Source organism: Gopherus flavomarginatus, chromosome 1 (genome assembly GCF_025201925.1).
Source record: "Gopherus flavomarginatus isolate rGopFla2 chromosome 1, rGopFla2.mat.asm, whole genome shotgun sequence".
Lineage (NCBI taxonomy): Eukaryota > Metazoa > Chordata > Testudines > Testudinidae > Gopherus > Gopherus flavomarginatus.
Window position 1 is genome coordinate 99,924,901 of NC_066617.1, and position 24,961 is coordinate 99,949,861.

The 24,961-nt window shown below is 49.0% G+C and overlaps 1 protein-coding gene and 1 long non-coding RNA gene across 2 annotated transcripts in view; one reads left to right on the forward strand and one right to left on the reverse strand.

Annotated features, from left to right (window-relative positions):
• MICALL1 (MICAL like 1) overlaps positions 1-18,612 on the reverse strand; it is a 29,731-nt gene extending 11,119 nt beyond the window's left edge. Inside the window, 7 exon segments of the mRNA XM_050932251.1 lie at positions 145-743; positions 3,363-3,499; positions 4,444-4,547; positions 5,720-5,861; positions 11,156-11,204; positions 18,440-18,486; positions 18,488-18,612. Coding sequence (XP_050788208.1) covers positions 145-743; positions 3,363-3,499; positions 4,444-4,547; positions 5,720-5,861; positions 11,156-11,204; positions 18,440-18,486; positions 18,488-18,586 — 1,177 coding nt within the window. The 5' untranslated portion in view covers positions 18,587-18,612.
• LOC127039197 (uncharacterized) overlaps positions 8,156-24,961 on the forward strand; it is a 100,662-nt gene continuing 83,856 nt past the window's right edge. Inside the window, exons 1-2 of the long non-coding RNA XR_007770920.1 lie at positions 8,156-8,580; positions 8,694-8,974. This is a non-coding gene — a long non-coding RNA (uncharacterized LOC127039197). The remainder of the gene's footprint in view (positions 8,581-8,693; positions 8,975-24,961) is intronic.

Below are 24,961 nucleotides of genomic sequence, written 5' to 3' on the forward strand. Positions count from 1 at the left end.
TCAGAGATCTGGGGGTATCAGTCTGAGAGGGGCGGGGAAAGGGCATCGCTGAGCCTCATCAGGGACAGAGGCTTTGCTGAGCATAAGTTGCACTGCAATGGGGAAATGGGGACCACCCCACACGCCATCCTTGCACGTTCTTACCGTTCACCAGGCCAGGCCCTGGCTCAGAGGCCTCACTCTGCACGTTGGATCTAGGCCGAGGGACGGGGTGAGAGCTTGGTGGTGACGGGGCTGCTGCGTCTGCACCCCTCCTCGGGGCGGGGGTGGGACGAGTGTCCTTGAGCCGTCCATCCAGTGGGCTGGCTTTGTCCTGGCTGGGCGCGGGTGGTTTGCTGGGGAGAGGAGGCCTGGGTGGAGTTTGGGAGCAGGGCTCAGAGCTGGGCGTTTCATTCTCTGCACGGACAGGGGACGCTGCCATCTCCACTCCAGCGGGTGCGCGACCCTTCTCTGCTGCACCTGCCTCCTTCTCTCCTGGTGGGTGGCTCTCTAATGCAATCGCCAGGGATGTCTGCACACCATCCTCTTTCCCCTCCTCCTCCTCTGAGGGGGGGACATCCTCACCCACAGTGGCTGCCCCAGCTTCAGTCTTCTTGCCTGGGTGCTGCAAGTCAGGGCTGGGCCTGCATTCCATCCTCCCACTCAGGCCCAGCTTGCCCCGGTGCTGAGTGCACACAAAAGTGCCCGACTCTGGCCCAGGTTTGTAGGCTCCAGGGAGTAGTGTGCTGGAACATTCCTTACACCTGCCAGCGAGACACACAAATCATCCTGAGAAGGTGGGAAAAGGGCCTTCTACAGGAGGGGAAATTTAAAAGGCTGAGGGAGGAAAGATGACCATATGTTTAGTGCACTAGACTGGGACTCGGGAGACTGGGGTTCTGTTCTCAACTCTGCCATAGACTCCTTGGGCAAGTCACTCAATCTCTCTTTGCCTCTGTCCCTTGTCTATAAAATGGGAATAATAATCAAGCCTTTCTTTCACCCTCTGCCATATCTAGTTAGACTATAAGCTCTTCAGGGCAGGGCCTGTCTCATTATGTGTTTGAACCGGGTCCTCTCGGCACTACTGTAATACAAATCAGTAATAAGGAAGTTATACCAGCCTGAGCAGGGCTGTCCTTACTATGTACAGTGAGAGCCACACAGAGGGCTGGTCTACACTACGGGGGGAAATCGATCTTAGATACGCAACTTCAGCTACGTGAATAACATAGCTGAAGTCGAATATCTAAGATAGGATTACTCACCCGTCCTCACAGCGCAGGATCGATGTCCGTGGCTCCCCCAGTCGATTCCGCAACTCCGTTGGGGTTGGTGGAGTTCCAGAATCGATATAAGCGCGCTCGGGGATCGATTTTAACCCGCCGATATGGCAGGTGGTCTAGACGTAGCCAGAGAAGCCCACTCAAGCACTCAATCCCACAAGAGCCGAGCTGGTGGATTCCTGTTTGTTTCAATGCAGCTGGTGGTTGTAAGATTAATTAGGTGCCAGGGCACTCAGGACTCATGTAGTGGCATCTGGTTTATCATTGTTTATGCTGAAATCTAGAGAAATAAGCCCAAGGCTGTGTGTGTGGGGGGGGGGATGCAATGAAATGGGGCTAATTTAGCTACGAGTCAGGAAAAAGATCTTGGAGTCATCGTGGATAGTTCTCTGAAGATGTCCACGCAGAGTGCAGAGGCGGTCAAAAAAACAAACAGGATGTTAGGAATCATTAAGAAGGGGATAGAGAATAAGACTGATAATATATTATTGCCCTTATATAAATCCATGGTACGCCCACATCTTGAATACTGTGTACAGATGTGGTCTCCTCACCTCAAAAAAGATATTCTAGCACTAGAAAAGGTTCAGAAAAGGGCAAGTAAAATGATTAGGGGTTTGGAGAGGGTCCCATACGAGGAAAGATTAAAGAGGCTAGGCCTCTTCAGCTTGGAAAAGAGGAGACTAAGGGGGGATATGATAGAGGTATATAAAATCATGAGTGATGTTGAGAAAGTGGATAAGGAAAAGTTATTTACTTATTCCCATAATACAAGAACTAGGGGTCACCAAATGAAATTAATAGGCAGCAGGTTTAAAACAAATAAAAGGAAGTTCTTCTTCACGCAGCGCACAGTCAACTTGTGGAACTCCTTACCTGAGGAGGTTGTGAAGGCTGGGACTATAACAATGTTTAAAAGGGAACTGAATAAATTCATGGTGGTTAAGTTCATAAATGGCTAGTAGCCGGGATGGGTAAAGAATGGTGTCCCTAGCCTCTGTTTGTCAGAGGATGGAGATGGATGGCAGGAGAGAGATCACTTGATCATTGCCTGTTAGGTTCACTCCCTCTGGGGCACCTGGCATTGGCCACTGGCGGTAGACAGATACTGGGCTAGATGGACATTTGGTCTGACCCAGTACAGCCATTCTTATGTTCTTATAAAAGGCAGCAAGTTTGAACATGGAGAAAAGAGGCTATTTTTACCTCAATTAACCCATGAAACTCACTGCTGCAGGATATCACTGAGGCGAACCACTTAAAACAGTCAAAGAATGAGAAGTTGCTAAAGGGAACATCTGGAGATACAACATGTAGGGTAAAGTTACTAAGGTCTCAATCCTCAGTCTTCAGGGTATAAAACAGCAACAGATAGAAATCCTCTTCCTGCCATCGTACAGTATTGCACAGGGACATGTATTAGAGTTTGTTTTGCCTTCCTCTAAAAGCTCCTGTCATTAGTCACGGTTGCAGACAGACTCCTTGACTGCCCCATTGGTCTGTTCCAACACCTCAGTGGCAGTGTTCTGATACACTCAAACAGACAGACAACATTCATCTGGTGGTAACACTTGGCTGTGGCTACAGGTCAACTCAGGCAGGGAGGGGTTAATTTGGGGCTGGTTTACCTGAAGCACAGGTGGTGGTATAGTTTGCCTGCAGTGTGGTGGGGTGGGGTGGGGTGGGGTGTTGCTCTGGGCCTGGTGGTGGTTTACCTGAAGCACTGGCGGTGGTACAGTTCGCCTGTGTTGAGGTGTGAAGGTGGGCAGTTACTTGGGACCTGGGGATGTTTGACCTGAAGTGCTGTCGGTGGTACAGTGTGCCTGGGGGGTTGCTCTGGGCCTGGGGGTAGTTTACCTGAAGCACCAGCGCTGGTAGTTTGCCTGTGTTGGGGGGTGAAGGTAAGGGGGTTGCTCTGGGCCTGGGGTGGCTTACCTGAAGCACTGGCAGTGGTACAGTTTGCCTGCAGTGTTGAGGAGTGGGGTAGGGGGTTGCTCTGGGCCTGAGGGTGGTTTACCTGAAGCACTGACAGTGGTACAGTTTGCCTGTGTTGAGGGGCAGGGATGAAGGGTTGCTCTGGCTCTGGGGGTGGTTTACCTGAAGCACTGGCGGTGGTACAGTTTGCCGTCGGCCAGGTAGCGCTGAACCAGGTGGACGTGCTGGTGGCAGGCTGCGCAGGTGCTGCTGAGTGTGTTGCGCTGGGATCGCTCTGCCAGGCCTTCAACAACATCATCCTGAGGCAGAACACAAGGAGAGTACAGACTGGAGGGGCAGCAATCAAGACAGAGTGTATTTTGAATGAAAGCTCTTTGGGGCAGGGACTGTCTTTTACTGAGCATCTGTACTGCACTCTGCCCAATGGGGTCCTGATCTTGACTGGGGCCACGGGCGTGACTGCTGTACAGGAAGAGAGATCTGCTCAGCAGCTGAGCTTTGGGTGTAACCCCACTCAGAAGAACAGGACAATATAAAGAAATAGCAATGATCTCACCCCTCCACGTTCAGGTTGCAGCCCAACCCCTGCCAGTCCCGGAGAAAGGGCTGTCCCAATCCCCCAGCCCAATCCTCAGGAAGGCTTCCTGAGCCCTGTCCCAGCACAGAACGGACATCCTCATCCCCCTTCCTAACCATTGCCCGATCCAAGAAGGGAAGAGGTGAAAGGGACATTTCTAACCCCTACTGAATCCAGAGGCTGCAGTCACAGTCCTGGTCCATCCCTGCCTGCTGTTGAATCCTGAGGCAGAGGGTTGGGAAGTGAAGGGGAATCCTCTGCCCACACCCATCCCAGTGACTGTGTCCTTACTCCATCATCCCCAAAGGGGAGGGCCTTGGGGTTACCCATGAACCTTTGGCTTCTCAGAGAGCCCTGTTGCATTGCACACTGCACTTTCTTCCCCCTCTTCACCGAATGAAGCAGGTAGTGAGCAGCATTTAATACCTAAGACCTCTAGAGAGAGAGAGAATTCCTCAAGCTGGACCCTTCTCCCAATACCCACCACAAAGCAAAGCATACTACAAAACATACAGACACATACACTCTCATGTCCCAGAGAATGCAACAGACTGTCTGTTTGGATTCCTCTCATTGTGCCAGATGCTCACTCAGAGGCTCCAGTGATGAGCACAGTGCACAGAAAGTTAAAAGATGGGGTTAACTTTGCTACAATAGATGAAGTACCTGTGGTGCCATGGTGCTCTCCGCTGCAGGCACAGGCTTCTTGGGAGCTGGCAGAGGGGGTGATGAGGCAGCAGCCGGGTGCCTCATGGGCGGAGGGACTCTAGCTGGAGAGAGAGAGAGAGAGACAGAGCAAAAGAGGAATCAGCCATTGACAGAAGAGGATGATTCATGCAAAACACATGGCGTAGGAAAATCATCTGGCCTTGTGAACCAGGATGGGACCTGACCACTTTTACACCTCGGTACCTATTCCAGGAAGGAGGGAGAGGCATGGGGTAATGGGTTAGCCACAAGACTGACAATCAAGAAATCCTGCATTCTAATCCCAGCTCTGACAACAACTCCCTTCTGTGGCCTTGGGCAAATCACTCACCTCCTCTGTGCCTCCGTTTCCCCATCTGTAAAATGGAGATAACCCCACTTACCTACCTCACAGGGTGTTGTGATGATCAGCTAGATAATGCTTAAAGCATGCAAAGCACTGGGTTAAGTGCTAAGTATTATTACAGCCCCCTGGCGCTGATGCTCCTGAGTGCAGACTGCAGGATATGACAAAACCCCTACCATGGCCAGGGCTGACACTCACTAACACCTGGAGGAAGGGGAGCACCTGTAGTTGGACACAGGGTCTGTCTTTAGAAGGGCTCGTGTGCATATTAGACAGGAGGAGGTTTACTATAAGCTGTAAAGGGCTGCACCTGGGGGGTTAGATCAGGGGAGTAGTGCGGGGAAGGATGAGTGGGAAGCCCTGCTCCCTACAGGAAAGATGCTCTGTTGGGCAGCTGGCACTAAGCTTCTCATCACTCCAGTTCCCCACACCCTTTGTCCACTGTTCAAGTGGGACCAGGTACCATCCAGGGCATCCTAAAGTACAACAGCACCTGCAGCTGTGACGCCTATCCCCAAAGAAAGATGGAAACAAGGGAAGATCTGTGTGCTCTGTCCTCACTAACTTCCTGGCCATGAGACTTACTTGCCCTCCCAGGTGTTGCTGGGCTATGAGAATGGTGATTAACTCAAGAATAATTTCTGCTAACTCAAGGAGGCCAAATCACACACACATACACCCCAGTCACTTCCTGAAGCAGTATCTTCCACAGGGAGAAAAGGAAGCACTGGGTTGGAAACAGGAAGCTGTGATGAGCTCACTACCCGAGTGGAGAGGGACAGATGATGACACTGCCACAGTGAGAGATTGCAAAAGTATGGTTGAGTTCCCTTACATAACACAGAGGGGGTCAGGGCGGAAGCTGGAAGGATAGGCTGCAGCTCTCACCTTGGTTGGGGTTGGTGAAATGGTTGTAATACTGAGACACGTAGGTCATGATGCTGAGGCAATCGGGGACCCTCATGGAGACCATGTCGTGGGGATCCAGCAGGGCGGGGATCCCCAGCTCCCGCTCTGCCAACTCAAAGGCCTGTGAGAGTTCCAGAGAGGGAGAACAGGAGTTAAAACTGAAGCCCACTGGAAAACCAGGCTGGATAAAAATCAATGATTTAAAAAAAAATTGGATTTTTTTAATTTAAATTGGATTTTTTTGATAAAATGCTTTTTGAGGAAAAAACTTATCTAAAGATACATTATAGCTCAAAGATATCTCATCATGGAATAGGGATTATAAATTCTAATTCTATAGTATGAGACAATGTAGTCATGTAATCTTTAAAAAAAGTTTTGTAAATGAGTTCCAGTAGTTCATGGATTAGGGACCCAATCTCATAGGGTTCCACAGGCTTCTGTATAGATTATTTAGGTTAATCTTTCTATCTACCAGTGGGACTCAGTGCTCAGTTTAGAAGAGTAGTTCTTAACCTTTACTGCAGCCTGCACCTCTTTGGTTCTCGAAATAAATTCTCAACCCCTTAAACCTATTTTTGTTTGTATATTACAGTAATAATTTAAAACTGTATACGGTTAACAAATACATAGGTTTCATGAAACAAAGTAGTTGTACTTACATGCCTCTGTTTAATTTGTGTTTTAAATGATTTACCTTCTAAAAAAATCTGGCATGTCTCGCACCCCCAGAAAGGGCATCTCACACCCCCAGGGGGTGCATGCACCCCAGGTTAAAAACCACTGGTCTAGAAGATACCATCAGAGATGTGTAGTTTTGCAGTTCTAACTGTGGATTTGTGTCTCCAGAGATACTATGCTTGTTAACAGCAAATAAATAAATAATACATAGAGGTGAGAAATAACAGACCTCAGCTCTATTGTCCCTCTGCAAATTTGTGTACACAGAGTCAATCCCTTACCTCTCTAAAAGTGCAAAGTTTCAAAAAGTTCAATGAATAGAAGATTGTTGGGGGTGGAATAGATCTGGACAAGGAGAAGAAGTCTGGAGATAAATATGAGAAGGGAGGGACACTTGTTTTGTTAAAATATTATATGTTTACTGTTGAAGAAAAAAATCCAGAATACTTAACGTTGTTGTTGTTTTAGTTAAATAAAACAATTTAAATGTCTGTCTGGTGATGTTCGCCTCCTAACACAGCATGGCAAGAAAATCGTCCAAATATTAACAATTAACCTGTTGACTTGGAGATAGTTCACCTCCCAATGACTTCATAAATATCTGCTTCAACTACCTTTGGTAAATGAAATAATAAATCATTCATTTTCTGATATAGCTGTAAAACTGATTTATTTTGAAAACTTTTCAGATTACTGTTTAAAAATGTATAGTGTGTACCTTCTAAAAATGAAACCTACATCTATCTGAGTTGTGAAGAATATGTATTAAGGTTATAATAACCAACAAGAATGCACTTTTTTGTAGAAATCCATGATTAAATTGAGTCTGCCTGACTAGCGATTTAAGATTTAAATCAAATCCACCCTGTGGAGAACAGAGGCCCAATGGCCACACTTGTATGTCAGAGGAACGAAAAGCAGGGATGGTTAGTGATGGAGGCGCTCTTGTTCTCAGTGACTCTCCAGCCGCCCCCTTCCCCTCTCCTCTCACCCCTGCTATACCACCCAGTGTGCTTCTTCTTCCATGTTCCCTACTCTTCTCAGGAAGTCTCCCTAGAGTTATGACCTGAGGGGAGAGATAGCAAGGAGTTCAGTCTCCAGGGACCATCCCACCAATAACACGGCCCAGTAGTACTATGAGGGACGGTGGCTTTAGCCAGGTGGGCACTTGCCCCATTAGGAACCGTGCCGAGATCCCGGTCTCATCTCCAGAGAAGAAGAATGATCTTGTGGTTAAGGCACTGGATGGGGGCTGAGGGTTCAATTACTGGCCCCATCTGAGACTGCCTGTATGACCTGTGGCAAGCCCCGTAATCCGTGTGCGCCTGGGTTCCCTCTCTGCGAAATGGGGACAATAATACTGCCCTATCTCACAGCAGCGTTATGGGGATATATCCGTTAATATGTGTAGGGTGCGCAGATACTACTGGGATGGGGGTTCCTGCATGGACAGATAAATTCATGGTCAAACAGGACATTTGCCAGCCAGGAATAATGAGGCACAGTGCACAGGACATGGTTGGGCTCTGCGGCGCCACCTAAGCTTGCCCAGCAGAGGGACGTGTTCCCTCACTGCAGCTAAATGTCTGTGCTTGCTGTTGCTTTTCTGGCAGGGCAGCCCAGATGTCTGTAGCTGACCTACTGCACCTTTGCCCTGAGGTAAGATTGCTGAGGCCTGCTACTTTGCCACTCAAGTGTCTCAACCAGGATTGGCAAAACAAACTCTGAGGGCTTGTCTACATCAGAAAGTTGCAGCGCTGGTGAGGGAGTTACAGCGCTGCAACTTAGGAGGTGTACACATCTGCAGGGCACCACCAGCGCTGCAACTCCCTGTTTGCAGCGCTGGCCGTACTCCCGTTTTGTCTCGGGTGTAGAGGATCCAGCGCTGGTGATCCAGCGCTGGTAATCAAGAATAGACACTTACCAGCGCTTTTCTTGACGTCCGTGGAATAAGCAGGTATCCCAGCATACCTGAGGAAGCCTCTGGTAATCAAGCTGGTCTCCTTCCCCGGCTTGCTCTCGCGTTCCCCGAACCCCGAGCAAGCAGGTCTCCTTCCCTGAGGTTTGCTGGGTGGTTCCGGGAACGCGAGAGCAAACCGCGGCGAAGCTGGTCTCCTTTCCCGGTTTGCTCTCGCGTTCCCCGAACCCCGAGCAAGCAGGTCTCCTTCCCTGCGGTTTGCAGGGTGGTTCGGAGAACGCGAGAGCAAACCGCGGCGAAGCTGGTCTCCTTTCCCGGTTTGCTCTCTCGTTCCCCGAACCCCCGAACAAGCAGGTCTCCTTCCCTGCGGTTTGCAGGGTGGTCCGGGGAACGCGAGAGCAAACCGCGGCGAAGCTGGTCTCCTTTCCCGGTTTGCTCTCGCGTTCCCCGAACCCCCGAACAAGCAGGTCTCCTTCCCTGCGGTTTGCAGGGTGGTTCGGGGAACGCGAGAGCAAACCGGGAAAGGAGACCAGCTTCGCCGCGGTTTGCTCTCGCGTTCCCCGAGCAAGCAGGTCTCCTTCCCTGCGGTTTGCAGGGTGGTTCGCGGAACGCGAGAGCAAACCGCGGCGAAGCTGGTCTCCTTTCCCGGTTTGCTCTCGCGTTCCCCGAACCCCCCTTGAAGCCGCTCAACAGCGCTGCAGTGTGGCCACATCTAACACCACTTGCAGCGCTGGTTGCTGTAAGTGTGGCCACTCTGCAGCGCTGGCCCTATACAGCTGTACTAATACAGCTGTAACAACCAGCGCTGCAAAATTTTAGATGTAGACATGGCCTGAGAAAACATAAAGGGGCTCACAAATACTCTACAGGTAGAGCCAGACAGCAGAAGGGCTAAGGGTCTAAATGGACTGACTGTGGAAGACAGAGCAGGGCTAGGATCCCATTGTGGGAGCATAGTGTATAGGAAGCCCTGAGACTGAATGAACTCCAAATGTTGTAGCTCAGTTCCCTTTGGATGGGAGTGTGTGATTATTTTGGGGAACCCCTGGGATCCCCAGCTCTCCATTGACTTGTTTGCTTTTGAACCCAAGCCTTCCACGAGCCCTGGTGATGCCTACCTTCCATGGCTCCTTGTCTTTCCAGCTCCCTCTCACATCAGATATTTTCAGACAACCTCACCATTCCATTCTCACTGGATTCCTGTTTACACTCACTTGGCAGCCACAAGGGGATCCAAGCACATTCCACCACTAACCTCTCAGGCCAAAGGGGAACAAATAAGCTTATTTCTCCAACTCCAGTGAGTACCAAAGAGTGGGGCTTGCTGGAGGTGATGCGGCTGGGCAGAAGGGCGGTGAGGGAACACTGCTTCACTGAAGCACTATCGTCCCCAGGACACCATCTTCAGTCCTGTTCCACAGAGGGCACGCCTGGGATCATGGCTTCTCCCAGAGTAGTAGTTCTATCTGGCACCACACCACTTCTGGGACCATCACTTCACCAGAAACTTTGCTGGCCTCAGGAATGTCCCTTCCCTAGGATCATACTGCCCTTTGGGTCACCAATCCCCAGGAACTGCTCCTTTCTCAAGCGTGATACTTCACTAGGAGCCGCTCCGATTGTGGTTTGTGTGTATCTAGCACCTTTGCTGTGCATCTCATCAAACAAAACTTGAAAACATCTACCAGCCGTTTATTTGTCAAGACATGAAAGTCCATCCTGGTGAGAAACCCAGCTCTTCTGCCACCAGCTGCTGGGAAGGGTGAGGGTGCTGTCCCTAGACCATGCTTCGGGGCTCCATTTTTTATGTCAGCCTCTGGCTAGTGTCTGATAAATGTGAAGCTCCCGCTCAGCCATACCTTTAGCTGCTGAGAGACAGGAGTTTTTCTCTCTTTGTTCTCCTCTAGAGCCTCCTGGCTGCTGTGAAGGAGGAGAGTCTCCACTAATTTAAGCCAACCCATGCCTCCTGGCTGTTGCAAGGAAGATGAGGTCACTGATCTACTCTACTCCCAGCCAGGACCGGTGCTTCCATTGAGGCGAACTAGGCAATTGCCTAGGGCGCCAGGATTTTCAGGGGGCGGCATTTTGCTGGGGGGGTGGGAGCGGCTCCGGTGGACCTGCCGCAGTCGTGCCTGCAGAGGGTCCGTTGGTCCGCAGCTCCGGTGGAGCTGCCGCAGGCATGCCTGAGGACGGTCCACTGGTCCTGCGCGGCTCCGGTGGACCTCCCGCAGGCACGGCTGCGGCAGCTCCACCGGAGCCGTGGACCAACGGACCCTCTGCAGAAATGGCTGCGGCAGCTCCACCAGAGCCATGGGAGCGGCGCGGTGAAATGGCCGTGCGCCTAGGGCGCGAAAAACTCTAGCACCGGTCCTGCTCCCAGCCTCTGGTTTTGGGGCCTTCCTCCCCTGTCAGTAACTCCAGTGTCTGCCTCTACTGCAGATGATAGCTTTTCCAAGGAGTGCCATGAAGTTGCAATGAATCTAGACAGCTGTACTGCTACCTATGAGGTTGGGAACAGCAGCTGTGAAACTAATCAGACTCTTGTTAGATTCAGTCTTCAGCTGTTTGGTAAAGTTCAGAACACTTTAGTGGAAGCTTAGAATGTGTGGAAGAAGACACTTCAGGTCCCCTCACTCACCCAGATAAGCTTCTGCCTTACCCAGAGTGAATAGATTTTTCTAGCCTTGTACAGATGACTGCCACCACATCCCCCAGCCCTCGAGTGCACTTTATGTCAACACTGCGTATTCGATCATGTTATTTCCATTGTCCATGACTCCCTCTTTCCCTCAGTGCAAGGCTTCACGGGGACTCACCAGGTGGTTGTTCTCGTAGACATTGTCCTTGGAGAGTGAATCAAAATCTCTGGAACAAGAAAGCACAGAGGGGTGATATGAGAAAGGGGAGGAATGGCTCCACAAGACACCACAAACAGGTTCACAGGACAACCAATATTACAAGGGCATTTCAACAACAAAAAGCCAAATTCCCAGACAAACAAAACCTTTGTTAAAGTAGATGTAAGACTGCAAACAGGGCAATAGACTGTAAGAGAATTTTGCAATTTGAAAATACACAAAGGGCTGAAAGCCAGGAAATTCAGACTTTATCATCATCTGTATTCCAATTGCACATAAAGATTCCAGCCAGTATCGAAGCCCCACTGTGACAGAGTAGAAGATTTAAGATTACGTACCAAAAACACCCCAAACATGGAGAAATACAGAAAAAGTGCCTCAGACTACTCCAACTCTACCCTCATCTCCCCTACACCCCGGTCTGAGACAGATGATCAATCAAATACAGTATTGCAGCTAGATGAAACGTTAAACACTGGATTCCTTCCAGATTCAGACAAGAATCTAGGCATCTGGGCACGTTTTAAACCCCAGCATACCCTACCATTTCACATGCAGCTGCAGACAACTTAAATCATAGCCAATGGAGCGTATATGTAGCCTATCTGCAAGGGTTTAAAATAGCCTGTGCCAGGAGAGGCCTAACCAGTGTGGAGAGTAAAGGGTTAAAACGGTTGTAAGATTTCCAGTTCCCTGTGTGAGGAAAATGTAGGATAGGAGTTGGATCTGTCTGTGGGGTACATATGAAGTGTAATGACAGCATCACTTGGTGCTTGTTACAGCACCGTCCAGCTGATGATCTCAGTATACTATACTAAACAATGAACTCAGCATCACAGCATACCTGTGAGGTAGATAAGTATCATCTCCATTTTACAGATGAGGACACAAGCCCAGAAATTAAAGGTCGGAATGGGCCACTCTTACTTACATTTAGTACTTTAACCCAGGAGGAGACTTACTGGTTGTGGCTACACTAAAAACAAAATGTCCACATCTTTACTGTCCCAGTTTAGCTTCGCAGCAAAGCTTAGTGTAAAGATGGGCAATAAGACTACTCCCAGCAGGAGGAAGAATGGAAGAAAGTCCCTCAGTGACCTTTCCAAGGTTGCACAGGAAATCTGAGAGACATTGAAATAAATCCCAGTCACGGTCTCTGACACAGCAAGAATATACTTCCTCTGTTCAGAGGCAAAACATTGGTGTTGCTGTTCTCACCAAAGACCAGTGGAGTTTGAGGCTAGACCCTGGTCAAGTAGGTGGCACATACAGATGTGTCCACACACACACCCACACACATGTATGCTGAGCACTGTACCATGTAATGGGAGCATGTGGGAATACAAGGGCTGCGTTAAGGTTATTTGATGTATCTTAACTCTTCATCTCCATATTTGGCATTTTTTTCCTATCATCCATAACCTTAACTTTGGATTTACTGGCTCACAGCTGTCTGTCTTTTTTTTTTTAAAGACAAGGGTCTGTACAAGTGTTTTCCCTGTACATATTTATGATCATAACTCAAAGCCTGAGAATTCTGTTTGTTCTGTTTTTCTTAAAAACAAGAAGCTCAGCAACACGAGACAAGCGATATGAGATCAGAGTGACAGCTGACCTTGTGTCTCCCTTTTCAGAAATAATAACTGTCATTTGAATTTCCTAGCTTTCCTTGTGTACATGATTCGCCTGGAAACTGAGCACTGGTTTTGGTGGAGTTTGTAGCAACCATAGCACTGGCCAGTGAGGAGCATCCAAAGCCAGACCAAATATAAAATAATCTTCACCCCTATCCCTAATCTCTTCTGCCAACCCAAAACCACTTTATTCAGACAGGCCCATTCTGCTTGGGTGGGTGGGGTGTGCATGTGGAAAGAAGATGATGATGAGTGTTACCAAGTGACTGGGAGTGCGAAGATAGAGGTTGCTTTGCTAGTAAGGTAGGGTAGAAGGGTCTTAACTTTGACTGTAGAGAATAAATTCCACAAACACTATGCTCCACCTGGTCTCCTCCCTCAGATCTACATGGTGAGAAACATAGCACACAAATGGTGGGTAGGTTTCAGCCCATCCCCCTCTTCCTGTCCATCACACTCCTTTCACAGCTCCATCTGGCCCTGAGGAGCCCAAGTTCTACTCCGTGGGGCACACAACAGCACCCAGGGAGGGAATCACTAACACGCATTGGGGTGGAGCCTTCCAGTGCATTTGGGTGCTGCAGGTCAGTAAGCCTCCAGGAAAATACACCCCGTTAGCTTTATTTGGTGACTCCTGGATTGAAATACCAAAATTTAGAATTTCACAACTATCCAGCACCTCGCTAAATACATATCACTACTTTGGCATCAGCCTAAGGCAGTCCCATAATATCTGATTCATGGGAATACTGTCCTGATGAAGCATCTGTATTACCAGTCCTCATTATTAAATCAGTTTCCTGGAAGACATCCCAGTAGAATGATTGCCCTGATTCAGCAAGTCCCAACAAAGCAGAACACACTTGGAGTCAGAATTTCCATGGATATAGCATCTTTCATCCCAAAGTGCTTTGCCAATTACACAGATGCAGCAGCAGTAGTGGCCTCTGTGGTTTAGGACAGCAGCCAACAAGCCCACAAAATACTGGGAGGCAGGGGGCATTTTGTACAGCAAACACTAGAGCAAACACATATTTTTCCAAAATACGTTGTGGGCTCTTTAACGGCCACACATAGCAGGGAGTATTTCAGCTTTTAAGACCCTGTCTGAAAAATCCACACAGCATAGTGCACAGAATTCTACCTCTCTCAGAGGGGGAACAGTTGAGCTGACCCTGCTGGGATTTGAACCGATGACTCGAAACAGACTAAATATTTTAGATCTGATGCTGCTAGGGTGTGTCCCTCCTTCTCCTCATTTTCGGTGTACATCTGCTTCTCTCTCCCCACCGAAAATGCCAAGGCCAGACACTGTCCTAGTCTTTCGGTGTCTATACCCCAAAATCTCCCTCCACAGGCTCTGTGCAAGACAGCAGTGCAAGGACATGGGAAGAGATGTTCATTCTCCCACGTACATAGCTGCTTCTTGCGTCACTAAGCTGCAAGGGAAGCCCACTAAATTCTTACATTGTGCTTTAGATTTTTAAAGCACTGTCCAAGCATTAGCTAATTAATCCTCTCAGCCTCTTGTGAAGTAGGCCTGGACATATTATTCCAGTCTTACAGATGGGGGAAAAAAGAAATTAAGCGTCTTGCCCAAGGTCACACACTCAGTCTGTAGCAAAGCCACAGACTGAACCCAAACCTCCAGAATCTCAGTCCAGGTCTCGGCCAGGAGACTGACCTTTGCTGCCCATTTTACAGATGGGGAAAACAGGCACAGAGGAACTGAGTCACTTGTTCAAGGTCACAAAACCAGTGGGGGTCAAAAGCAGAATTAGAAGCCACCTCTCCAGACTCCCAATCCTGTGCCTAACCCCATAGACCCCAGTACCCCAGCAGCAAATTGCTTAGGCTCATATTTTTAACACCCCTGTGTTTGGGTGCCCAACTTGAGCTACCTTGGGCCAGATCCTAAAGGTGCTGAGCACTTGCAGCTCTCATTGCTTCTTTTAGACTCTCGCTGCTTCCAAAAGTCTTGTCCCACTTGCCTGAAGCTTTCCAGGAGAGTATTTACACCCAGCAATGAGATCCCACCTGTGGAATTTCAAATTAATTGGACTAGTTTGAAAGGACTTAGGAGAGCAAGAATGGAAACTAGCTTTACTTTCAACAACGGTAAGAGACGGGATATGGTCTCTGCATCATTTCCTGAAAAGGCATCATCATACCCCTCTTCTCAAACAGCTTCCCCTTCACATCCAAGAACTTATCAAGACAAGGACATCTCACTAGGGGGCACAGCAGCTGTTCTGGACTGAACACTCAGACACCACAGGCAGCAAGCGCATCCAGAGAATAGACAGGCTAAATGCTTTACACATAACTGGTAGATAAAGAGGAGAGGCACAAACTGAGACACTAGAACCAGGAGAAACACTAAGGAGCAGAGCGCTGGGTTAGTATTATTACACAGAAGTGAGTTCCATGACTGAGCGCCATCCAGCTGCTGCATGCATACGTCGTTCACACCCTGATGGAGCTGGAACACGATAGCCTATAAATGCATGTGTATCCAGAACTTCAGGGTCTCTTGGGTTCGCACCACTGCAATCGGCATGAGCAGCAGCAGCAGCACGGTTGTTTGAGAGCGGCTAGAATGGCCCATCACATTGGAAGCCCATTAACTGTAGTACAAGGCTATTCACAATTACCAGCCAGATACTATTACCAAGAGGACTGAAGGTGCTTTATAAACACAATTTAGAAGAATAGGGGGAATGTTTTTGCTCCGCTGTCTGAGAGATTTATTACTCCATATCCTTGAGTTTCCAAAACAGGACATGCTGAAGCGACTGAAATCAGATGAGACGGCACACCCTTCGGCCACCCCTTGAAAAATCCTTCCGTAACATGTTATGTCCTTGTAAGGCCCTAAGTCTGTCTTCACAATAAAGTTCACTCCACTTAACTGAGATGCTCTTAGTTAAGATATCTGCCAGGGAACAGATTCAAGCCCGCTGATACTAAGAGCAAGCTTAAAGGGATGGTAATTCCACTTAATGAGGAAGCCTTCAGAGGACTGAGGGGTGCTTACTGTAGGGTTTTGGGTATCTCACTTTCACGCTGGCCCTGCTGGTTTGCTTTTCAGCCCCTTAATAGTCGAGATAAATGCAAAAATAAAAAGGGTATGAATTGCTCCTTGTCCCTGTTTTAGTTTGCCTCTTCCACACCAGTGACCCATGCTGCGCATTGTGCAAGTGACTCCTGAAATAGGCAGGCAATAGACTTGGTCTCTAGCCCACCAGTTCAGATAGCACCTTCTCATGGGTGGCAGATGGAGTCCTCCTTCAGGGAGGCTAGACCCAGCTCCGCCCCTTCCACCCGCACCTCCCCCTCCTCTGCAGCCAGAGCTCCGACACCCCCGCCCTATACCTGGAGGAGCCCCAACTGCCCCTCCCCAGCCAGAGGAGCCCCGGGCCGGCCAGAGACCCAATCACCCCACCCCACCCCCAATGGCCGGAGTCCAGGGAGATTACTGATGAACCTGGGGAGCTGGATAGCATGTATTGCCTCCTCAGCCTTCCCGGAACCTGCATAGGGCATAATAAATCAAAAAATTCCCCTCAAAATCCCACAACCGGGGTCCGGCGGCCACTGCAGCACCAGGGGCCTATTATATCCGCCATCCATGCACCTTCGCCTAACTACATGGGCTCATTCTGTAATAGGAAGTGTGCTGCAGCTCCTCAGCCACATTAATATTAAAACTGTGTCTCTTGTTAATTGGGTAGCAATCTTTATTTGGATAGAAGGCCTTCCAGAGGGCACCTAAACAAAAGAGAAGTCTATTGTGCTAAGCCACCTCAACTGGGGTGATAAGAAAAATGCCTTGGTAGTGGAAGGAACATGCACTGCTGTATGTCAGATTTAAGAGTCTAGCCTATGGGTGAGAAGAAATGTATGTACTAGGGACAAGGGGAGAGCATCAGATCACTAGTCACAGCAAAGACTGAAACAGACAGATGGTGGATTTCTGAGCTGCCCACAGCATGCAGCTTGGGGGAGCAGTGGGAATCATCTCAGCTGCCTATCTGGGTATATGATTTCTCCAGGAGGGACAGCATCACCCCCAGCAACACCATTCCCAAACTCACCTGTCTCTGTCCCTCTCATTAATCTGTCCGTCAGTCCCTCCCCTTCTACCCAAGGGCCTCCTGCAAAAGGAGTGCAGACTGAGAAACTAAAATTCAAGCCACTAGCATGGTGGGAAGCCTTAGCGGCTATTTTCCACTGTCATCATCACTTGTTTCTGGTGTTCAGTGCAGCATTATACTAGTTACGCCTGCACCTGGCACTCCCCTAACCCAAGATCAGAAAGTCCCCCACTGAAGCAGCATGCCCTCCTCACTGGCACTTAATCAGGTCAGGAAGAAACTGAATCAGCACACAAACCTTCTCCACTGAAAAATATGCATACATATGGAATCACAGGAGCCTAGGAAGGACACCTGTTAAGTAACATTTGTCCATCCCTCATTCCTGGCCAACGCAGGATCATTTCCTACAGCATATTCTCCGGAGCTTTGTCCACACATGCTGCATTTATAAACAATTGTTGGAAAGGAAGAATCTTATTGACTGAGACAGTGCTGGGAATTTTCAAAATAAATGCAAAAATGCCTTAGCCAACAGAATAGAGCATATCAGGCACAAGTTGCAGTAATACTGTATAGGCCCATTTTTGGGGGAACAGGGTATATAGGAGGGTATTAGGAACATCACTTCCCATTTACTTCCTACTGTCCTCATCAGACTATCCTATAAGATTTGATAGCGACAGTTTCAGAGATAGGGGTTAGGGCTCCTTCTCCAAGCCTCACTTTTATTTTTATTTATTTTTTCAAATAACAGAGTGATTTGTCTTGTGATAAGCACAGGGGACGGGGAATCAGCAATTCTGCGTTCTATTCCCAACTCTGACTGGATAACGTGGGCAAGTCATATAACCTCTCTGTGCCTCAGTTTCTCCCTCTGTAGAACGTGGGTAATAATTAATAGATACTCAAAGCTTAATTCATAGGGTTGATAAAGTGTTTTCAAGCTCCATGGATTAAAGACCTTAGACAGATGTAACCTATTGTTATTATTACATTCCAAGGGTGCAGCTATTGAGATGCAATAAATGTGGAAGAACTGCACTTGCAGTCCAGGAAATGTTTTAAAGGTGCTTCCACCCAGGCACACCCAGGAGCCAGTCTCCAAACATCCCACCCCACTCCTCCCGCTGCCCCTCTGGCCCAGCTCCCTCAACTCTTCTTAAATCTCAGAACTAAAAGACAGTAACAGACACTCCGTTAACGCCCTTTGTAAACCCCAGAGGCAGGAAGGGTCCCGGAGCTCCCTGCACCCCTGGGCGTCAGGGACACCTCCCCTATAGCCCAGGTATGAGGATGGTTGCCTAGTGCCTCTGCCCCAGGGAGCTGGGGGCCCTGGGCCCCCTTTCCTCTAGCCCAGGGCGTTTCCCAGTGTCCCGCCCCCCCGTCCCCCAGGTTTCCCGGGTGCGATCTTCCCCGCCCCGTGTAGGGGCCGCGGCGGCGCCCCCGGATGGGCGCTCAGGCGAGGCCGGCGCTGCGGGGCCTGGTGCCGCTCCGGGCCCGGTACTCACAGCAGGTCGGGCCGGTGCCGGTGCAGGATGGCGCAGAAGGCCAGGCCAGTCGCGGAAGGAGCTGCTGAGGTCGCGGATCTCCACGCCGGGGTAGCCCTCGCACTGGCGGCGGCACCAGGCCTGCAGGGCGCCCCGGGGCCCCGCCATCCGGGCGGCTCCGGAGATCAGGGCGCCGCCGCCGGGGGGAGCCTCATGGGGAGCGGGCCGGGCTCCGCGGGCCGGGCCTGGGCGGCTCCCGGGAGCGGCCTGCGGGCTCCTGTCCCTGCGCTCGGCCCCGGCGGGCAGGGGGCTCCGCCTGCGGGGCGGGGATCACAGGACTCCGGTGCCGCGGCCCCGCTGCGCTCCGTGCCCCGCCGCGTCTCCCTCCTACCCCCTGCGGGCGCCGGCTGCGCCTCCCTCCCCGCGCCGGGCTCTGCTCAGACCTGTCCCGAGCCGCGGCGGGGAGGGTCCCAGCCTGGCACGGGCCAGGGGCCATGGGGCAGGGCCTGGGCGCTCGGCGGACCCCGGAGCAAGGGGGAGTGTCCCGCACTGCCGCCCGGTACCTCGTGTCCGGCTGGCCCTGGGCATGTCCGCTGTCTGAGCACGCCAGGGGGCTCGCAGCCTGCCCGCCCCGGGCCAAGGGGTTCCCCGAGTGCCTGCTGTTAGCCACGGGGGGCTGCCAGCAATCCTGGCACTGAGAACAAGAGCCAAAAAAGTGGGTGAGACAATAGCTTTTCTTGGCACAACTTCTGTTGGTGGGGGAGACATGCTTTGGAGCTGCACGAGCTCTTAAGGCTGGGAAAGGTACTCCCCTGTCTCCCAGCCTGCAGCAGCTCAGCTACCTGCAACATGTTTAAGGATAGTAGTTAGCACTTGTATTTGAAGGGAGCATTCAGGGTAGAGTGGCCCTTTAACATCTCTGCAGTCTTAGGACAGGAAAGGGGAGGAGGGACTCGGGGTTACAGATTGTTGTAATAAACCATAAATCCAGTGTCTTTGTTCAGTCCATCATTTTTACTGTCTAGCAGAGTAATGAATTTAAGCTCCCAGGCTTGTCTTTTGAAAGTCTTGTGCAGGTTTCCTTTGAGGATGAGGACAAAACTGAGAATAATATTTTATTTACCCTCTGTATACAGCCCCATAGGTATACACGGTACTTACCAGCTAATAAAGTCACAGGCCCAACCCAGGGAGTTTACAGTTAGTTAAAACTGTGTATCTGATAGCACATTTGTGTGTTCTTATGGAGGGACCCTGGAAACCAAATCAGAAACTGGTTAGATAAGTGAGACTGGAGCAGGGTGTGACTCAGACTGGGTGCGGTAGGGCATGTGCTTTATTGGTGCTGCTCTGTGCAGATCCCTCCCTTCGCCTGTACTAACCCAGCGGAGAAAAATGGGCTGCAACCATTACTCAGTAGCCTGGCAGGGATGGCCTAATTTGAGCTCCTTCCCCAGGGCAGCTGGAGAGAACAGCAGGATTTTGTGTAACAGGCGCTCTGGCTAAACAATAAGAATATTGTGGTGCATTTGGCGCCAAAGGAGGGAGAGGAGAGTGGGTAGCTTGGAAATCCACACTATATTATGTACCCCCCTTGCACATCTCACAGGGCCTGAAAGGTTCTGCTGCCATAAGCAAACCAGTAACTCTCCTGAACTCCCACACTCTTACTGGGCTCAGGCTGCATCCAGCCAGCCAGTTGTTAAAACATTTTGCTGCCCTAGACAGCTACCAGCCCTGCCTCCTCCACCCTTCGGGCCTGTTCTTCCAACTCTATAGGCATTTGCTACCTAAGAATGGAATGTACTGATTGAGCATGTTTTTGGTCTTAACCTAGTATTAATAAAGCATACCACTGCAAGCCACAATTCCTTTAACAATCTGTTGGAGCCTGCTCTGTGTGCTGCCTCCAATGCTTTCCAGTGTGCTAGAAATATTTCATTGCCCATGCACCACAGACGGGGTGAACAAAAAAACAGTGGCAGAGTTTAATTGTAGGTTGCTTTTCTGTAGCACTTTTCTCCCATAGATTTGAAAGCACTTCACAAAGGAGGATGAGTATTATCATCTCATTTTATGGATGGGGAAATTGACACTCGGAGGTGATGTGACTTACCCAAGGTCACACTGCAGGTCAATGGCGGAGCAGGGAATGCAACTCAGATCTCCTGAGTCCCAACAGGGTATCTTGGATACTCATTGATGGATACTGGAAAATCCTACAACAGAATAGGTGTAATCTTCCTACTTATGCACGCTATATAGGATACCCCCTACCTTTGGGGAAAATTTAAGTTACGGATTCTGCATTGAAATTTCAAAACCTGTTTGCAAAATGTATTAGTCATGGACTGAGGTAGATGGAATTTTAGGGGCTACCGGGGCTCTCAGAAGCATTTTGTCCAGTGGTGGTTTTTTGCTGAGACATATCTCCAGATAGTGCATGAGGATTCCACCAAAGGAATGCCATGCAGGCCTCAAACTCAAATTAATGCAAACAGAGCCCATGCTGAAACTGTAAACACAGATCCTGACTTTCAAAACATCAGTGTGAAGAGACTGACAGAAGACACTAGTTCCCCTGTGGGGGTTGGGAGAGTTTATTCTGTCTCTTGGCTGTCTTCCATTCAATACTGTCTGATCCCTCTGTATAGCTACACACCAGTCTTGGGAATGAGGAGCCATGAGCTTTTTGCTATTTATCCAATCCGCAGCACTCTATAGGAATCAGAGATGGGAATGAACATAAGAATGGCCATACTGAGTCAGACAATGGTCCATCTAGCCCAGTAGCCTGTCTTTTGACAATAGCCAATGCCAGATGCTTCAGAGGGAATGAATAGAACAGGCAATCATCAAATGGTCCATCCCTTGTGGCCCATTCCCAGCTTCTGGCAAATAGAGGCTAGGGATCACACCATCTCTGTCACCCCCGCCCAGCCGAGGATTAACTGCACTATACTCTCCAGAGCTTTGTCCCTTCTTGTTTTAAATTGCTGAAGTGGTGGAGCTTCCAGCTTTTCTGGCAATACTATTCCAGAGTCTAATAGACCACACTGTTAGTAAATGCTTCCTGATGTTCTGTCCTGGCTCTTGTACAGCCCTCATCACTGTGGTATCGGAACATCTTCCAGTAGTGCATTAAGCAGCATGACTAACATCTCTCCCTGTGGTTCTTTCTGTCTTTTGATCGCTCCCTGAGAGGAAATGGTGTGGGGATATTTTAAATGTGTACGTACACCGTATTATATATTTAGATTGGTAAATGCGAGATCAAAGAAGGGGGGCTCTGCACTTGGAGCGGAAGGTGGTGACGTTCGTGATAATTCTTAGTTCCTGTGGAAGTCTGGTCCGAATCTTGAATTAGTAGCAGAGAGGGCTCTGCACAAACTGCACCCTTGCTGCAGGCAGTTTTGTTATTGCTAAGGAGCGGAGCAATTGACTGCAGTCTTTGTCTCTGAACTATGGTAGCCTAGAATTTTTATTTTTTTTGCAAATAGTAAATTAGCCAAAAAAGGCATGGATTTGATACAAATTTGCTGAATTGTTTCAGCCAAAATTTTTTTTTGTGGACTAAGATGCCATTTCACACAACAGCTGGAGTAGGTGGTGCTGGGTTGTGGAAGGCCCAGGAGCATTTCCTCCCTCTGCCAGATGTGGAAACAGGATTTAAACTTAGCTCTCCCACACTGCAGGAGTGTGCTATGGGCTATTCTGATGTGGGCCTTTCTCAATCTCTACTGTTGAAGCTCTTCCCTGAAGTTGGGCTTCCCATCTCCCAGAGGTGAGTGCCCAAAGCACCAGGCCGTAGAGGCAGTCGCTCTGGCTTACTCTGTAATGAGTTATACAAAGTGGAACAGCTTCAACAGGTAAGAATGAAACCCAGCGGCTTGGGTACATACCTGCAACATGGGAGACCCAAGTGTCAAATCCATTCTCCATATCAGACAGAGGGGAAAATTGAATCCAAGTTTCCCACAACCCAGCTGAATGCCCTAACCCCTAAACGCTCTAAAACTTGTCAAGGAGGTGGTGGCTGCATTACCTCATCTTGGTTTTGGATCTAGCCTTTTAAAAGCACCCTGCCCAAGATGTTCCAAATTAAACATTTCATTCAACCCAAAATGGCCTTTGTCAAGTCATGAGCATTTTTCAAATTCAGTTAGACCCAAACCAGAATTTTTTCAGAACTGTCACCAAACTGAAAAATCATATATTCACCCAACTGTAATTGAATGCTTTGAAGATAAGGGCTAAGGCCTTGAACTGGACACTGTCTTCCATGGGTAGCCAGTGGAGGAAGCAGAGGACAGCTGTGATGTGCTCACAGTAGCCTAAGTTGCTGAGATGAGTTGTCACGTTCTGTGCTAACATTCATTCCCTACATCTACCCAAGCTCAGTTTCATCCCATTACACCATGCTAAAACTCCACTTTCCTCTTCAGGGTTTACACCTTTTAAGTACTTTTATAGCTGCCAGGACCCAACCTGAGGAACACAGGGAAAATTGCTGAGCAGGTATCTTGAAATGACATGGCATAGGGGAAGGAGAGGAGTCACCTTTTGCATCAAGAATAGTTTTTGTACGACAAGGATGACTATTCAACACCACTGTATTGTCTAGGCAGTGTATGCCCCATGGTAGTCGGTGGTCAATGTGACACTCAATCAGAATTGGAAAAGTTTCTTCAGCTGGATTGTCTTCTTTGCCAGGCTCTATGCTTGAAGTAGGACCAGCTCGCTTACTGCCACAAGTCATCAATGGCAGCAACTTGTGCTGATGGCCCATTGATCAGAACCACTTTGGCCAGGACTGCCAGAGGGGGCTTTCCCAGTCAGACTCTGCCCCTTCAGATGAGGGTGGGAGTAAGGATTATAACAGAACCATCTCCCCTGCCTTGGGAACAGCATTAGTGACATTCCTACAGTTTGACTGCTGCTGAATGCCCTGCATTCCTCCAGTTTCAGCCAGTGCCAGGCACTGCATCTAGCTGAGCCCATCTTTCCACCCTATGCAAGAACTACAGCGCCTCTGGCTTCTTTCCACAAAGCCAGCCCCTTTCAGTTAACCTTTCGCAGCCTCTACCGCAGGGCACAGAGCCAGTCATACCGGCTGCAAATGTGTAACATATATTATGTGTAGCATGAGGAAATCTTTTGACAGATGCAAGCTGAGGAACTGGCATGTTTGACTATCTGAGAACAAGGCACGTGACTAATTATTTAAGGTTTAAGATGGCGTATGTGCAATTAAAGCGTCTATAATCCTAACATACCAGTGACAGATTAAAAGTAGGCTGGGTCCCATGAGCAGCACCCTTGCCTTACAGGAAACAGTTAATGCATTCATTTGCAACTCTAAGCAGAGGTCCTGCCCTGCTAGCTGTCTTCCTGCAGAAGAGATGTTGAAACAAGTTTGGTGCTGGCCAGATGGAAGCTGAGATCTCATTACACTTTTTGGAAAAATAAGAGTAGCTCAGTAACTCCACTGTTCTACCTTAGCCCGTTTTGAGAAAGACGTTAGTGTTGGATGCGGTGTACTAGGGATCATGGAAGGGGAACTGTTTGCTGTCATAATTACTCTGCTACTCATGGCAGATGTACCCTGTCAAACCTGCCAGCCTCATGTACCTGTGTCTAGCTCTTCCCACACAGCACCCTCCCTGTGCTAGTCCATGAGATCTCTGCCATCTCCTCCTTGAAGCCCTCAAGACCCAGCTGTAGTGTGATGCCTACAAGAAAATGCCATTTAATAGCAGCTAGGAAGAGGACTAGAACAAATGCCTGATGCAATCTCTTCTCCCACCCATCCACTCCTGCCAAATTGCCTGTCTTCTCAGTGTTTGGAGCAGAAAGTGCAGCTTATATTTGGACAGTGCCTGGTACATAGTCAGCATGGTTATAAAGGCACAAAAATGAAGTCTAATTATTCCAGAACACTAATTAAACAGAAAATAGTGTGTGAAACAAGCAAAGCCCCTCTCAGCAGAAAGGAATGAAAGGAATGGATACTAACAGTTGGTATATATGGCACATGCTTTCTGATCACTCAGAGGCCTTCCCCTTACAGTTGTTGCTTCCTCTCAGACATTCAGAACTATTTAAAGATCGTCTGCAAGCAGAAAAAAAATTAGGGATGGACCCTTTTTGCTGTATTAGCTCATTGAAATAACACCCAAGCAATTTCTTTAAAAAAAAAAAAAATAAAAAAAAATTGCTTTTCGATTGTTTTTTCACATCAAAAATTCAGGTCTTGTCTAGCCTAGGGGGATGCACAGGTGATTGGAGAACTAGAGAAACTGACACAGGTCAAAATATTGAGAAAAGATTTAGTCAAAGTAAAACTGTCAATTGATATTAGCAAAATCCCTCCTCACACCCCTGTGAATGTTTGGGAGACAGGAAGTCTCACTCCTGGACCTTCAGTTAAGGTCTGAGGGTTCACACCACACACTGTCTACAAGACCACCAGCTGAGGGCTTGGCTACACTGGCACTTTACAACACTGCAACTTTCGCGCTCAGGAGTGTGAAAAAAACCCCC